The sequence below is a fragment of the Sceloporus occidentalis genome, unplaced genomic scaffold (assembly GCF_023333645.1).
Source record: "Sceloporus occidentalis isolate IW3139 unplaced genomic scaffold, rSceOcc1.0.p SCAF_4, whole genome shotgun sequence".
NCBI lineage: Eukaryota > Metazoa > Chordata > Lepidosauria > Squamata > Phrynosomatidae > Sceloporus > Sceloporus occidentalis.
Genome location: NW_028316984.1, coordinates 916,855 through 934,719, shown reverse-complemented (window position 1 = coordinate 934,719; position 17,865 = coordinate 916,855). Strand labels below are relative to the sequence as shown.

Sequence of the window (17,865 nt, the reverse complement as noted above, 5' to 3'; positions counted from 1 at the left end):
ATCCCTCTTTGGCGCAGGTAGGCCACGACGGGCGCCATGCATTTGGTGAAGACCCTTGGAGCTGTGGAAAGGCCGAAGGGAAGGACTTTGTACTGATAAATCCGCGTCCCGATGATAAACGTGAGGAACCTGCGATGGTCCTCCCTTATGAAAATGTGGAAATAAGCGTCTTTCAAGTCCAGTGTCACAAACCATGAATTTTCCTGTAGGAGTGGCAGAACAGAAGCAAGGGTTACCATCCTGAAACGCTTGCACACAATAAAACAATTTAAAGCTCGAAGGTCCATGATCGGTCTGAGGCACGAGTCCCTTTTGGGGACAGTAAAATATCTGGAGAAAAAGCACCATCGAGCCCGAGAGGGATGAACGGGTTCGATGGCGCCTTTGGCTAGCAGAGAGCGCACTTCGTCGAGAAGGGTGTCCGAGGGGACGGTGGAAATGAGAGCCCCGGTTGATGGGAGCTCGGAAAACTCAAGGGCATAGCCCCTACGGACAATGTTAAGTACCCATGAGTCATTGGTGATGGATGCCCAGATGTTGGAGAAGGGCATTAGTCTATTATTGAAAGTTGGAACGATGAGGTGCGCAGGAAGACTTCAGAACTTCCTTCTGCCTTGGGCGTCTTCTTCTTATACCCTTGCTGGTATCTGGGTTGGGAAGAGTGACGCCTATCAGAAGGAGCGGCAGGTGATTGGGTGCTCTGTTCTGGGAGCCCTTGTCCTGGGAATAGTAGGGCCGATCTGGCTGATGGTATTGAGAGGCGGGATACCAAGGCCGTTGGGAAGGGTACCTCTGCCGTGGGGTCTTAGAAGAGGTAGCTGACATACCATGCTTCCTGGCCGCAGTCTTCATACGGTACCGAAAGCTGAGCTTTTCGTCCGTATCCTTGTTGAAGAGGCCCGAATGGTCAAAGGGTATATCTTCAATGGCCGCCCTGGCTTGGGGGGTGAACTCAGACGACCGCAGCCATGCATAGCGCCGGAGCACTATGGACCCGCAGAGCACCTTGGACGCGCAATCAGTTGAGTGTCTGGCGGAGATGATTTGCTGGCCTGCCATCAGGTGTATCTCATTGCGCAAGGCAATCATCATCCGTCTCCTGTCTTCAGGGAGCTCGTTGATAGTGGGATCCATCTTCTCTATGAGGAATTGGATGTACATGCCCATGCAAGCAGCGTAATTAGAAATCTTCATGTCCAGGGCTGCCGAAGCGTAAAACTTCTTTGTCAGTCCATCCAACTTTTTACTGTCCTTGTCAACAGGCGACGAAGAAGGCCTGGGAGCAAAGGAAGTCTGCGCACCCTCCACGATGGCCAAGTTTGGCTTCGGGTGGTTGGAGAGCCAGGAAGGGGCAGATGGGGTGACCCTATAGAGATTCTCAATCTTCCGTGAGGTAGATGAGATTGCAGCTGGTGTGGCTATCTTTTCCAGCAATGGGAGGTAGGCAAGGGGTGGAGGAGCTGGCGCCGAGCCATGGATCCTTCTCTCCACCAGGGCGTCATCATCGGGATGGGCGACTTCCAGTTTGAGGGCGTCCGCCATCTTGATAATGCAATCACCGAAAGCCCTCATGTCATCCGTAGGAGATGATCCGGCAGGCCCGACCAGGATGAAGGAAGAGTCAACATCCAACCGCGGAGACATCGAGCGGGATGGGGATGGTGAACGGGTCCGAGAACGAGTTCGGGGCCGAGATCAGCTCAGGGCGCGGGGCATCGGAGACCTGTTCCTATCGATGTCATAGTCAATATCGACGGGGTGGGATGGAGCGGCGCGAGTCCTCGTAGGCCCAGGGATGTTGCCTCGGAGGTGCGAGGGTGCCATAGGAAGAAGATATTGGCTGGAACGGTGGTCGAAAACAGGGTAAGCGCTGAACAGGCCTTGGTCGGGGGGGCCCTTGTCGGCTATGGCTGCGTCAGCCTCTGCCCCCAGAGCACCTCTACGGGTTGGTTGCGATGCTTGTGACGGGCAGGAGACCAGGACCGGGAGTTCGGCCTCTGTCTAGGAGAGAGCGGTACATCTGAATCCGGGATCTCCCCTTCAGACTCCGAAGAGCGATCCAGATCCATGATCTGTATCTGGTCGGACGGTACGGAGAGGTGGCTCGACACTAAGATCCTCGGTTCAAGCGGTACCGGGATGGAAGTCGGTACGGATGGGACGGGAGTGGTCACGGTCGCTTCTTGAGGAGGCGGAGCGGTTGGCGACCCAGACACCGGTGGAGGCACTGAGACCGTGCTCGGGGGTCCCTTACGACGGGTCTTAGCAGGCAGCGAGGCTGAGCGAGCCCGTTTCTTGTCCCGTTTGGCATCCCGGCCAGGACGGGAAGCTTTGGAGGCCTTATGGCTGTCTCCTTGCTTCTTTTTAGACATTGAGGCTCTGTCCTCTCCCTCTCCGGGGGCCAATGAGGTGGATGGCTGGCTGAGGACTTTCTCATATAGTGCAGCCTTGAGGGTCCGGTCCCTGTTTTTGAGGGCCTGTGTGGACATGGCCTTGCAGTGGGGACAAGTCCCTGGAATGTGTGTCTCCCCAAGGCAGAGAACACACTTGTCGTGGCCGTCAGCCATGGGGATTTTCACCCTGCAATTGGCACATCTCTTGAAAGAGGCCATGAGAGAAATCAGGTCCGTTATCGATCCGAAGTCAAGCCGTAAAGACAAATGAGAGAGGAGTGGTCAAGCCGATGTCCAAAATCTGAAGAATGGTCAGTGAAAGCCGATGGTCAGTAGCCAGAGATTCAAAGAAGGCGAGTGTAAGACTAGCGAAGTTCCTCGAGCTGCTTAGCGCGGCGGAATGAAGGAACTGGAGAGCAACGGGTCACTAGGGGCTTTATATAGAGATGGGCGGGTTTACCGCCAAAAAGTTGCAGAAAGATACATTGCATTCTGCCTAGAGATTCTAGAAGTTTTCGGAGATTGCTGCGCAGGCGCAGAATAACCCATTTGTGTGATTCGCAGAGACCACGAAGAAGAAATATTATTCCCCAAAATGAAGTAGTTATAAATACAAAGTGGCAGAGTTTGGTGGCTATGTCTGCTGTAGCCTCATTCAAGATGATATTTTTGATGGCATACAGACTGAGAATTGAGTTCATATACTGCGTCTAGAGAGAGAGCTAGTATCATGTAGTGGTTTAAGTGTTGGGCTGCAACTATGGAGGCCAAAGTTTGATAATCCGTTTAGCCATGGAAACCCACTGAGTGACCTTAGGCAAGTCTCATACTCTCAACCCCAAAATAATAGGGTTGTCTTAGGATCACCATAAGTTGGAAATGACTTGAAGACAACAACAATAACAACAACAGCAACCAGATACCCCAACAGTGTGAGTTCTAAAGCTTGAGACAATAAGTCTTCCTAGATTGCTCCATTTGTATATTTTGGATAGATGCCCTGGTGTGGGCCTGTATTGCTGGGCTGACTGGTTATTGAGAAACAGTGGCCTTGTATAGTGCTGGCCTTGTCTCCCCTCTCCACTGCTCCTTCCTCCAACATAAAAGTAAAAGTAGGAAGGCTCCTTTAGCTTCTCCTGCCACACTGCAGCAGATGATAGATGGCCAGTACTGATACGGGAATGGCCAATATTCATGCACAAATAGGGCAAAACAAGCAATTAACTGGAGGAAAATGTCCTAGAGGATGGAGTATTTACATTTACTAGTCATATTTTGGTAAAAATGTACTTCACCTGGTTTTTTTTGAAGACACTCACAAATATAAAGCCATAACACATTTATCAAAGACAGTGGTTCCATTTGTTGTGCAACAAATGTGCCTTAACGCTGGTTTTAGCTGTAAGTCTTTACTACAATATACATATGGTGGGTAGGTTATGTACACCTGGTGAGGAAGCATATATGTTGTGTAAAATGTCCCTTTGAGATGTTATAAAATAATTATATGGTTGTAAATGGTGAGGAACACCAGGTGTCAATCCTTAGTTGTTAGTAACATATATAAGGACTCAGAAACCCAGAGCAGGTGTGGGTTGAGGATAGTGGATTGGAGAGAGGAGTTGGTGTATTAGTTTGAAGAGTGTGGATTGTAAATATATCGGACAAGTATATGTTGACAGAAGTCAGAGCTTTTGTTGTATATATTGTACATATTGCAAAAGGAAGATAAAAGCTTCCAAGGACTTTGCAATAAGTTAATTGTGTCCGTGCCTCATTTCAGGTTGGTCAGTGCCTTGTTGCCACATACTGCAATACTGCATACTGGGTTGTGCTTCTGCACTCTCCTGTGAGCTACTGTTGAGGTTAAGCACCTCAGACCGTTGCTGACTGTTGGCACCTGTTTGGGCCTAGTTTTTGTTTGTTTTCATCGCTGCACACCTGCAGTACACAGAGGAGAGCCGACAGCAGATAACCAGTCTCTTTATCTGATTGTTTCACTTATCAACAACAATAGTACCTTTTATCAGGCTGCCTCAATTTCACTCATTTCAGGTGTTTCAAATACATGAATGCTATCCAACCCAAGAGGTCATTAACTTGAGTGTATTCCTAAAGTGCTTACAGGAACCACTGTACATGGGAACCAATCTTGGGTTTCACATATAACTCATCATTGGATCAGTACTTTGGGCTGATCATCAGCTGCATTTCAATCCTGTGACTAATCAGAATCACTAGTAGAAAAGTAAGGTCATGAGAAAGTTGAGTTGAAAAAATTTGAACAGTCATGGTGTTGTAGATTTTTTAAACCATTATTTTTAGGGTGAAGTCTTGGTTAATCAGAACATATTTGAGTTGGTCATTGTTTCTTGTTTTACTTGCATTCATTTTCTAGGTATCTATCCCCCACAAAATCTCCTAAAAGAAAAGCTTCTTCCACGTCAGCATGCTCCCCTCCAGATTCTCAACCAGCACCGATAAATCAGTCTCAAAAACTGTACAAATCTACCTCCCTGTCATTGTTCTACAAAAAAGGTTAGTAAATAATTTCTCTTCTTCTTAAAGAAGGTTGCATTTTCCTCACCTGTATTTTATAACAAAAACCATAACAGTAAGTATCAGCCAGGGAATCTACTGTGATTTGGATCCAAAGAATTGTGTACTGTTCTATTCTATGCATGTTGTAGAGTTTTTTCCACCGTGCTATAAAGTCTTCTGCCCCCAAATACTTTTTAGCAGGATTGGGAGAGCCGCTGGAATAGCATGTAATGTTGAGGAGTGAAACTGGTCAGTCACGTGAGTGAGATGTTTTCTGTGCATTTTGGATCTGACGTTTTACATCTACAGACCTCTGTTACAGTGGACCCTTGTTATACGCTGGGGTTTGGTTCCAAGATCCCCCGTGTATAACAAAATCCATGTATGCTCAAGTCCCATTAAATATAATGACATAGCAAAATGGTGTCCCTTATAAAAAATGGAAAATCAAGGTAAATTTATACTTTTTTGGAACATTTTCAAACCGTGTATGCTGGAATCCGTGTATAAAAAATCTGTGTATAAGAAGGGCCGACTGTATGTGCTTCAAGTCAGCTTCCAACCTATGACAACTCTATTCTCAGGTTTTCTTAGCAAGAATTATTCAGAGGACGTATGCCAATGCCTTCCTTTAATAGGACCGAAAGAGTATGATATGTCCAAGGTCACCCAGTGGGGATGCAAACCTTAGTCACCTGGAGTCCTACTACAAAACGTAGACTACTACAACACACTGGCTCACCAGAACTCTCTTCATCTATTTTTACTGTAATTTAAAAACAATCCTGATGTACAGTGCACCTGCCCCATCTACGGATTTGAGCATCCGTAGATGACAAGCCTCATTCAGTTTAATGGCTGTGCATGCATGCATGCGGTCACAGGAAAGTGGCCACGCGCACATGCACTATCACTGAAAACTGCAGGACTTGAGGTCCCATGGTTTGTGCCATCCGTGGGGAAGTCCAGAACAGGATCCCTGTGGATAAGAAGGTCCCACTGTATATTGTAAGCTTGCAAATAAGAACTTCAACTTTCTTTTACAATGTTTGGTAGGTTAACAAATCTCCTGTTTGTTGGTTCTAATTTACTTTGTGCTTCCTTAAATTTATAATTCATCTTTCTAAACTAATAATTTACTCAATGGTTTAATATTATTATAAAACATCTTTCTTGATATAGAAATCAGCTACATACTAAGCCTACATTTCTGTGCATACTGCCAACTGCTGTGCTCAAAAGGTGACCATCTTTCATTTGAAAGATGCTATACTCTTGCTAATATGCTCTTCTAGGAGCAGAATCTTGACTTTGTGGTATTTACAATCACAGTACATTTGGTACCTTACAATAATGTTACTAAATTTTATCATTTATTAAGATAAGATTTTAAGATGATTCTAATCTCTGGGGTGTTTTCTTTTCTCCAGTGTATAGGTTGGCTTATAAACGATTGAGCAACTTATTTTTACATCTTCTCTCTGAGCACCCTGACCTCATACACTTGATATGGACCCTTTTCCATCACACTTTGCAAAATGAATATGAACTTATGAAAGACAGGCACTTAGACCAGGTAATAACTTGGGTAGGGGTGGGCTGAGCTCAGTTAAATGTAACTTAGATTTGTTTCTCATTTTTAACTAGACTCTCTATGGTCCACCAATGTGTGGTAAAACAAGAGTGTAGTGGTTTCCAGGGTATTGTGGTTTTTCTTCTGTCTGCTCTGAACTGTGAACATAAGCTGTTCCTCAAGCATATTCAAAACTGGTGATAACAAGTATAGAAGTCCATTCCCGAAGACTTACGGAGCTGTGTGGCTTCCCGATATTTGTTATGGGAAGTAATTATGGGTGGAGCACTGGTTAGAGATCATTCTGTTTCCCACTATAAAAGGGTGACATACTATACCTTTGTGTCAATAGAGTGTTGCCACTGTGAACAGTGCACAGGGTAGTGTGTGCTTTTCTGAAAAATCAGAGAGAACCCACAGTAGTCTGCCATGATAATTATCAAACAAATCAGTTTACTAACAAAACTGCTTGCATCCATTCCAACTTGGATGCTGTGCAGGGCATGGTACAGGGATAGGATGTTACTGGAGATGCCTTTGGCTATGTTTGTTTGGATAATTGCAGCCAGGGATGTGGACAAGATGATTGGAGAACTGATGCATATGTGCTTATTCACTCCTTGTTGGTTACATCTAACTACAGAGAAAATCCTATCCCCAGTTGGAGGATTTGAGGCCTTGGAATTTTTAGGGCTGCAAAAGTGGAATCTGGGGGGCTGCATGTGGTCCAGCGGCTACACTTTCCCCATGTTTTACAGGGATCCAGCTGAATCCTTCCACAAGAAGATGTAGCCCTAGCTATCTTGAAAGAGATAGTTTTCTTAAAAATCTTCCTTTGCTGAAATGATTACAAAAATGACCTGTAGGATGGGGTAAGGTGCTCAAGGAAATAATAGCATCACAACACAAGGCACTACTGAAGAAAACTTGACCCATTTAAATCTGGTTTTATACCCAGGGTTCCTACTTAGAAACTATACTGATTTGCTCTGTTGGACTGAAGGAGAAGAAACAGAGTATCCTTCTGCTTGCTTGTCTGAGGGTCGAGGCTGATGGGACTGTTTTTTGGTGGTTTTCCTCTTACTCAAGAAGAGGATGATGTAAAACCGTACTTCAGCTTCTAGGCATTCTGCTGTGGATTTTTACTGGGTTCTCTTTTATCTTCTATGCTGTGTGGAAGGGATGAGGAGAAGTGCAGTTCTCCAGATGTTGTTGGACACACCTCTCATCCATTCTAAGCAAGGACGTAGCCAGGATTTTGGGAAGGGGGGGTCAAGACTAAGTGCCACCATTTTGAGAGGCTAAGACACAAAAAGAGGGTCGAGCGTTTACCCTCGACACCTTGATGGCACCACTTTAACTTCCGTTATGGCTTCATGCAATGGAATCTTGGGAACTGTAGTTGAGTCATCTGTCAGGTGCCACAACAAACTACAAATCCCAGCATTTCACAACATGGAGCCAAGGGCAGTTAAAGTGGCATCAAACTGGATTATTTTTTCAGTGCAGATGCAAACTGAGTCCTTCCTCTGAAGGTGTTTACATCAGATAAATTCAGCTCGATAAAGCAAAGTGCAGCTGCTCGAGCAATGAGCGGCAGCCACTCTGTTCATGCTCAGAGACACTCTGCTCATGCTTTGAGACACTGCATTCCAACATCTGAGCTGAGCTAAGAACCCAGGCTGCATCCACACATTTCATTCCCACTTCCAAGAGGGATTTTTAATTTTGAGACACACACACACACACACACACACACACACACCTTTTAATTCCAAGACCTACCTACCTACCTACCTACCTACCTATCTATCTATCTATCTATCTATCTACCTATCTACCATAATTTTTAATTCCAAGCCATTATAGGTTCCTTTCTTTTTATATTAAACAAACCCCTTTAAGAGAATCCTATTTTGGGAGAAAGGCAGGGTATAAAATCAATCAATAAAAAAATTATAGTGCAATAGTCCATCAGTGCATGGCTTACATTATAAGACTTTATACCTTTATACATTTAAAAACTATTAAAATCACAGTAGGCTCAGAGTGCTACAGAATCATGGAATCATAGAGTTAGAAGAGACCCCTAGAAGGGCCATCCAGTCCAACCCCATTCTGCCATGCAGGAACTCCCAGTCAAAGCATCCTCAACAAATTATGTAATGGAGGTGTCCATCTACATTGTAGAAAGATATACTATAGATTAATGCTATGGAAAATCACCACCTTGAGTCTGTATATTGGGAGAAAGGCGGGATATAAGAAAATAACAACAACAACAATATCTGGGTATTGTAGTTTTGTGAGACATTTAGCCTTCTTTGTCAGAGAGCTCTGGTGGCACAACATACTACAAATAGCAGGATTTTCCATAGTGTCGAACTGGATTATTTCTGCAGTGTGCAGCCTTATTAAACTGCAGTTCCCATCAGTCTGTGGTGCTGCTGGATGATGGGGCCTGCAGTCTAGCATTGCCTGGAGCAGGGCCATAGGACTCCACAGCCACGATTCATCATCTTAGATTGATTCCATATATTAATTAATTAATCATAAAATCATAGAGTTGGAAGAGACCCCACGAAGGGCCATCCAGTCCAACCCCATTCTGCCATGCAGGAACTCTCCATCAAAGCATCCCCATTGACACTCTAAAAAGGGGCCAGCTAACTGTTTTTTATTCTATTTGTCTTTTAAAAAAGAGAAAAAACAAGGCTGGAAGGAAGCCTCTTGCCTTTTTGCATCACAGACCCACCTCTTTTTTGTTGTTGCAAAAATCCAGAAATGACTGTTTTTGAAAACCTGAGTCCATTCTCAGGAGAAATGTCCAGAGTAGAGTCTGAGTCTCCTTTCTCTGGACTTCCAAAACCCCAAACTGACCCTGAGAGCATCTGGTCTGACCCCCAACTCAAGGAAACTTGGAAATCCTGAAGGTTTAGATCAATTACTGAATTATTGAATTATACAAGGCATAGTGGTCTCAGGGTTTTGCTGAAGCTCAGTATGCAGAAGCACAACATTATTTTAAAAATATTGTGCATTAAATTACCTTCAGTCTATGTCTATGAGATGCATATGAAACATACATGGATCCCATCTCCCAGTATATCCCATTAGACATACTGTATATAAATATACCAAAATCTGAAAAACTCCAAAATACATCTAATCCTCAGCATTTTGGGTAAGGGATATTATTATTATTATTATACTATATTGTACATGGATATAACAGCTAAAAGTTAGAAGTCACCTTTTCTTTCTTTTATATTTCCTTTTAGAAGCTTCCTTCCTTCCTTTTTTCTTTCTTCCGAAGCGAAAGGAGTCACAGGGACTCCCTCTCTCTCTCCCCCCCTCTCTCTCTGAGCTTGCAACTGGAGTTCAAGCTCCTTCCTCCTCCCTCCTCCCTCCCCCCTCCATTAAAGCCACGGAGCAGAGGGAAAAGGGGAACTTTTGTTTTGTCTTTCCTCTGTTCCCTCGCCATGGTTTTAATGGAGGGGAGGGGGGAGGAAGGAGCTTGAACGCCCCCAGGGCCTGATAGGGGGGGTTCTGACCCCCCAACCCCCCCCCCCCCGGCTACGTCCTTGTTCTAAGGCAGCCAGTGGTGAGGAAACTACATCTAGAAGCTACAGTTTGCCCAGCCCTGACCTACATGAAGGTGCTGGATAAGGTCATCTAGAGTGGAGTGAGACACTATTTCTGCTTCTTCTTCATGTTAGAACTTGAAGAAACATTTATCTGGAACTGGAGCTGAGCTAATAAATTGGTAGTCAGATGTTAGTGGCTAATTCCACCTATTTTGCTTGCCGTAGATGGGGCTGCTCTGCCCCTTAAAGAGCAGAAGTACTCCTTGAATATTAAATTGGGAACGCTTACTCTCCAATTGCTGTCAGAAGGCCCAGTAGAGTAGGCTGGAGGGGAAGTTACAATCATGGCAATAGTGTCAAAGCCAGGCATGCTTGGTGAGAACATGGGAGAGAGCCTTCGCAGTGGCTGCTCCAAAGTCGAGGAATTTCCCTCCCATAGGATGCTGCCTCCCCTTTTTCTTTTCACCAGCAGGTCTTAGAATTCATGTGACATAAAAGGTTTCTAATGTGATTGTGTTTTTATCTTTTAAATCATGACTCTCTTGTGTTTTTATTGTTTTACTTTTCTATTTTTAACTGAACTATCATTTAAATATTTTTTAATTTTTGTATAAATAATGTTTTAACTGCATGTTTTTATAAATGCTGTAAGTTGCCTCGGACTCTGTACTACAAGAGGCAGGATATAAATTAATTAAACAAATTGCTACATCCCCTTGTAGCATCTAGGTTAGAGTACTGTAGTGGTTTGTACATGGGGCAACACTGAAAGGTTTTTACTTTTGTTGCTTTTAAGGAAAGCACCCATGGCCTAATTTCCTAAGAAGTGTTAGGTTGTTTTCTTGGTGTTAGTTTTCCCATTTTTGATATGATTATGACATACAGTCAAAGTGTTTTAACCATTAAACATCTGTTTATCAATTTAATAATTGCAACAGATAATAGAATTTTCTTTTATATTTATACTCAATGCAAGGTATTGAATGTTTATAATCAACAATTTCTAGTAAAATTAAAATACCTAAACACTATCTGTCTTTAAAGTCATTGCCCTTGTGTCATTGTATGGTATTAAAATTAAATAAATTTGTTAACAAGTAAAATTGTTTACTTGCTTTATCTTTGAGTTAAATCCCTTAATTTAGAGAAGTTAAACCAATTTTATATGTACAGTGCGTCCTCGCCTTACGCAGGGGATCCGTTCCGGATCCCTCCGCGTAAGGCGAATTCCGCCTATGCTCGAGCCCCATTGGAAACAATGGGGCTCGTGCGCGGGGGGCGCAACGGGCGCATGCGCCCATTTCGCCCCGCGCGCGCCGCGGCTTGAGCACATACGCTCAAGTCCGCATATGGCGCGCCCGCATATGGCGCGGGCACACTGTACACTTCTCCCTCCACATTCACTGGGGTTAGGGGCACAGGACCCCCGTGAAGGTGGAAAAACCACTATGTTTTTACTTGAGAGAACACTTCTCTAGGAATCTCTAGTTCCTCCAGTGCACCTCTGCGATCAACATCTACCCGACATTGACCACAGAATTGCACTGGAGGAGCAATGAATGCCTAGTAGAGTGTTCTCTCTAGATCCTTCAGTGTGAATTATGGTTAAAGTTGTCCATAGAGTTGCACTGTAGGACCTAGATATTCCTAGACGGAACATATTAATAAAATTCGTGAATAATCAAATCCGCAAAGTCAGAGCCACAAATGTGGAGGGACGAGTGCTTTATTTTTTAATAATAGTAATTGTAATAGTAATAATAATAGTAATAATAATAATAACAACAACAACATTCATGCTTATCCATACCAGAGCACTATACCAAAGGAAAATAAAATAAGCTAAAGTTAAAATGTCACCAAAACAAAGCAGCAAAAACAGCAAAACGGGCAATTAAAAGGCCTTGGCATACAAAAACCTTTTGAGCTGAAAACAGATTTAGAGTTGGCACCATGGGAAGGGTCTTCAGCAGTTGGAACTCTGTGTGGGTGAAGTTCCTCTTGTGTTGCACATAGTGTACCCATGTGACTTGGAGAGGAGCTTCCCTAAAGGTCTTAAGTCATGGGTAGGCTGCTATGGGAATAAATGTCCCTGTAAACATTTGGGTCCCAACACTGTAGACAGGCACCAAAATCTAGAACTGGGCTCAGAGGCCAACAAGTAGCCAGTGCAAATCCTTCAGAATTAGTGTAATCATTCCATTCATACTAGTTACAATTCAGATTGTTGGGTTCTGCACTAGCTTCACCCTTACATAACACCTTACAAAAATCCAGGGAGGATTGTTACCAAATAGCTACAAGACAGATTTAAATCTTAAGCCATTTAAAGCAGGGATGGGTGTTTTGGGTTTGTTTGTAGGGGTTTGTTTGGAACAAGCGGGGGGGGGGGGGGAGAATGTGTAGTCTTAACTTGTTGAATAGTTGCTCAGTTGTTACTGTTTACTCTTCAGAGAAGGAACAAATTGAAGATGAGGTTCTTTCTTGATCATTAGTCCTGATAGCTTTCCTCTGTTTTTGATAGATTATGATGTGTTCCATGTATGGCATATGTAAGGTGAAGAACATTGATCTCAAGTTTAAAACTATTGTGAATACATATAAAGAACTAACTAATGCTAATCAAGAGGTATGGAAAAATTTTACTTTTCTACAAACTGTTTGAAATATCTTGTTATCTGGGAAAGCCTAGTGACGGGATGGAGAACCTCATTCTACTTGCCAGTCAGATGTGGTTTCGCCAACTGATGCACCAAAAAAAGATTTCCATCCCTGCAATAGCCACACACCCAAAAAGACTTTGGCCTGTTACAGACAGCCCAAATAAAGCTGCTTCGAGTCACAGTGGAGGTATGGTGTTTCCATGATGCATGCGTCCTAAAAGTCCAGAAGCCACGCCAAAGCCATGCTCCAGTTTGGAGTGTGGCTTTGGTGCGACTTCTGGACTCTTAGGATGCATGCATCATTGAAGCACCATACCTCCACTGTGACTCGAAGCAGCTTTATTTTGGCTGTCTGTAACAGGCCTTACAATCCTATTGTAGCCTAGCACCAGGAGAAAACTAGGCATGAAAGAAGTTCTCCCATTTTCCTCATTATGCTCCTATTTGTCTGTGGCACTTGAACACAATGATCAGAAAGCCTCAGTCACTTAAATCAAGATCTTGAATTGATGCAGTAGCTACAATTGTTTTTAAAAATTGCATCCATCCTCTTTTATTATTCGAAATCCATCACTACTCTTGGTGACACTCCCTTGCAAATCCCTGAGGCTAGTACTGACATGATGCCCTCTTGATAATTTCTGTGCAAGTGTCAAGAAATCCCTCAAGTAATTGACTTGCTTTCAAGGTGTGTCTCTGTATGCTTCATAATTTAAGATTTGGTCCAGCTGGGGAAACAAATACCTTGTTTAAAATTCAGAGGAGAAGTGTCCCAGATGAGTAAGCCTTGGAAACAAATCATGTGTGCATTCAGTTTTGCTAGATAAAACATTTACCTTGTGTGTGTGACCACAAAATGCTGTAGTAATTTAAGTTAATGCTTATGCAAGTGGGCTGATGGTTTTCATGTTCCTTTTCAGAAAGTTTTTTGGTCCATAGATTCAGATAAGTGTCTTATTAAAAGGCAAATGTAAGACGTGATGGTCACTATATACATTAGAAGTGTGCAGTGTAATAGAATGTTAAAGATGGCTAATGGAGGATTTTCTAATCTTCTCTAGACTTTCAAGTGTGTTTTGATCAGGGAAGGACAATATGATTCCATTATAGTCTTCTATAATTTGGTGTTCATGCAAAGACTGAAAACTAATATTTTGCAATATGCTTCCAGTAGGGTAAGTAATCATGCTCCTTTTCTCTCTACTACAATTTAAACTGAAGTACACAGAGCTTCATAGCACTGATTTAAAATTGTCCTTTCACAGCCTCCAACATTATCACCCATACCACACATTCCAAAGAGCCCTTTCAAGTTTTCTAATTCTCCTTTACGTGTTTCTGCGGGAAACAATATATATATATCACCTTTGAAGAGTCCCTACAAATTTTCTGATGGATTGCTATCACCCACCAAAATGACGCCAAGAACAAGGTTAGTGGTCTATTTCTTTAACCAAATAATTGAATGAAACATAAGAAAAACCTAGACAGAATGTTTCTCTTTTTTTAGCATAAATTATCAGCTCTCACCTTTGCTTCATTATGTGACTTCTAGATTGTCTTCTCCAAATACTTTGTAAATTCACTATATGAAATACACTACAGTACTTGCTTTCCTTTTTAAAGGGCAGACTAGACTGAAGAAGAAAAGTGGACTAATGGAAACTGATTTGGGTTTAAATTCAATAGCATGCTGGTAGATACCCACTAGTAAAAACTGCACCAGCCCACCACATTTAAGGGCGCTGGAGGTGGTTTGCACAATTCATTCCCCACCCAGTACTATTGACAGAACCAGTTCTGTTGGTGAAATGACATCATTGGGTTGGATCTAAACCTTTGACTTCAGTTTTGACTTCACTTATATGTCCTATAAAATACCTGTCTGGCTGTAAGAAGTGTGTCACTAGATTTCATTCAGCTACCAACAAGGAAACTAGGGATCCAAAGAAATTAACTGTAGGAAACATATATGGGGTAGTCTCCCCCTGCTGGTTTATACATAGGTTAACATATTAATTTTTCCCCTTTCAACTGTCCTTCCACAGCATGCCAACGGTTGCTGCATTTGGCATTTCAAAAGTGTAGAAAACGGCAAACTGATTGTATGAATATTGTAATCATTGGTAGTTTGGAAGGAAGGAAATTTTGCATACAGTGTTTCATGCCATGTCATGTTTTGACATCCATTTCATATTAAAATTAAATATGTTTCCTTGTTTTTGCTTGTACAGAATATTGGTTTCGATTGGTGAATCCTTCGGGGTGAGTTTTCTGTTCTGAATGATAACTGTTTGAAATAAGTAATCTTAAGCCCATGATATGCATTGCTTAGATTTCTGCTACTTCCCATATTTTTTTTAAGATAGGAAGCAGCTCTGTAAAACTAGTGTCAGTATTAGGGAAGAGCAAGATCTGAGGAACTGTTCACAGTCCTTTCTCTTGCAATCCTCTGCTTTTAACTTCAAGGCAAACATCATCATATCAAGTGAAATGAGGTGAGTGCCAGTTACTTTGAAAATGAAGGGGTAGCAAGGGAGTGGGGTTTCTGCATACCTGATCTAGTTGGATCTGTGCTTTCAAAAGACATTCCTGCCTGGATAGCATACAGGTTGGCACTGCCTTGGAAGAGGAGAGAGAAAAGGAGATTGTAGGAGAGGGAAAGAGTGTTTCAGTCTCCCCTTGTCTCTGACTCCATCCCATTACTGGATATAGCCTCTGATTGACTTGGGTGTAAAGCAGTACTTCTTAGGTTATTTAATGTAAGAGACGTATTCTTTTTTTAATGTGCTAGGGGACCAATACCATAGTTATGCCCATTAGCTACAATAGTTCCTTTCTTTTCTGGAAACTACCTGTGGACTGGCAGCCAGTAGCTCATGGAACAGCACCAGTCCACAGATCACCTCTGTGTAGTACTAGTCTGAAGAAACCATAAATATAGCACTTTATGGTTTTATAGATTTGCTCTGTAGTTGAGAGCAGTTCAGATTCAAATTATTAAGGTTTGCATTGAAAAAGGAGTGTGTGGAGGAGAGGTTGAGCTCTGATGGCACAATGGGGTCTGATAGGAAAATAGACATTGTGAGCATGGGTTTAGAGGAAGGGGGGATGGAAGAAATTAGCCTGCCATGCCCCAGTGGTATCGTGGAAGTAATACAGTATCATTAAGATGGTGTCACTCATGTAACAAAATGTGTAGGGCCATGCAAGCATAAGGATGGGGCAGTACCTTTTCCCTTTCTCACTCTCCTAAAACATCTATGCTTTATCTTTGGAGCTGACAGCCATGTTCACCCCTGAATCCTGAGCCCCTTAGTAAGACAGCAGGGGAAAGAAAGCCTTGGGGGAACATAGAAAAAGGCATTCCTTCCTTTTCTCTTTCCTTCAGAACCTGAACACCATTATCAAGCTTCTCTTGTATGCTGGTTGGAGCCCTGAAATGTAAACTTTTTATTGCAGGTTCCTCTTAATTTTTAGTATTTTAATAGTTATAGGTATATGGAATTGCACATAACATGTAGCCATAATAAAAAATCTTATCCAAATGCATTCAAGATTATTTTGGAGCAGCTATTTGGAATGCACTATGTGTCATATTTTTTAAGATAAAGGGTTGAGTTTAAATGTTTCTGTTGTGCTGGGTCTTCCTAGACCTCTGAAAAGCTGCAGAAGATAAATCAGATGGTGTGTAACAGTGATCGTCATCTGAAACGTGGTACTGAAGTAAGCACACCTCCCAAACCTCTGAAGAGGCTGCGTTTTGATATTGAAGGACAGGATGAAGCAGATGGGAGGTGGGTGCTTTTAAATTGGTACTTTATGATTGGTCTGTTAAATTGTCATCTTTGATTCTCTTTTAGCTATTAGTTGTTATTTTTTCAAATAAAGGACAATGGAATATTTTGATTTGTGTATAGATGTTTAGTACTGTGCTGCCATAATTCAATAAAGGAATAAACCAGCTGCTGGGTTTTCCAAAGTAGCAAAAATGCTGGAAAACTTAAAGCGCTTTTCTAACTTCACATGAGTCTTCTTCTCTGTACTGCAGCCTGTAGATGAAATTGAGTACACTTGTCCCTCCATATTCGCTAGGGTTAGGGGCAGAAGACCCCCGTGAATATGGAAAAACTGCAAATAACAAAAACACTGTTTTTAGTGAGAGGACACGTCTCTAGGTATCTCTGGGTCCTCCAGTGCAACTCTGTGGTTGATGTCTGATAGACACTGACCATAGAACTGCCCTGGAGAAGCTACAAAGGCCTAGTAGAGCATTCTCTCTTTAACTTTTAGTTGCGCTGGAGGACCTAGATATTGCTAGAGATAACATATTAATCAAATCCGTGAATAATCAAATCCGCAAATATAAAAGCCGCATATATGGAGGGATGACTGTATATTCCTCATAGGTAATATAGAGGGGTTGTGTAAATATATATGAATTTGATCCATGTGTTTAAATCTTAACTATTTTGTTCGTAATTGCAATGAATATAGTGGATGACTGGTGAATACTTAGTACTGTTCTCTGACCATTTCTCCTATTACATTTCCACTGTATTATTAACTCGTAAATTTTGTAGCTTTGGAAGCATACCCACAATGAAGAGGAGCCTTCAATGGACGTGCACCCAAAGAAAGCAATCTCTAAGGAATTGGTTTATTTACACTTACCGCTGTTGCACAGCTTATTGATCTGTATTGGTTTGCAGAGTCTGAGATATACAGAACCTTTTTTTAATGTTGCTCTTTTAGGTCCAAAACACACTGTAAAAATAATCCAGTTTGAGATGACTTTAACTGTCCTGGCTCAATGCTAGGGAATCCTAAGATTTTTGTAGTTTTGTGAGACACTTAGCCTTCTCTATCAGAGAGCTCTGGAGCCACAATAAATACAAATCCCAGGATTCCCTAGCACTGAGCCAGGGCAGTTAAAACGGTATCAAACTGGATTATTTCTGCAGTGTGTTTTGGACCATAGATACAATATAGGTAGTCTATTACTTCTGTCAAGCTAGCAGAAGTGGGCATAGCAAATGCAAGCCACAAAGAATCATAATGTCTCTCTTAAAAGATTACATTAATGTGTGCCTTAATTACATTCATAT

The 17,865-nt window shown here is 42.4% G+C and overlaps 1 protein-coding gene across 3 annotated transcripts in view; it reads left to right on the top strand.

Moving 5' to 3' along the window:
* Positions 1–17,865, top strand: part of LOC149313391 (retinoblastoma-associated protein-like) — an 89,576-nt gene that overhangs the window by 67,782 nt on the left and 3,929 nt on the right. For all 3 annotated transcript variants that reach the window (XM_089519033.1, XM_089519031.1, XM_089519030.1), the window contains 7 exons: positions 4,792–4,931; positions 6,365–6,510; positions 12,619–12,723; positions 13,819–13,932; positions 14,023–14,189; positions 14,992–15,022; positions 16,412–16,554. In XM_089519033.1, the coding sequence (XP_089375159.1) occupies positions 4,792–4,931; positions 6,365–6,510; positions 12,619–12,723; positions 13,819–13,932; positions 14,023–14,189; positions 14,992–15,022; positions 16,412–16,554 (846 nt within the window). The remainder of the gene's footprint in view (positions 1–4,791; positions 4,932–6,364; positions 6,511–12,618; positions 12,724–13,818; positions 13,933–14,022; positions 14,190–14,991; positions 15,023–16,411; positions 16,555–17,865) is intronic.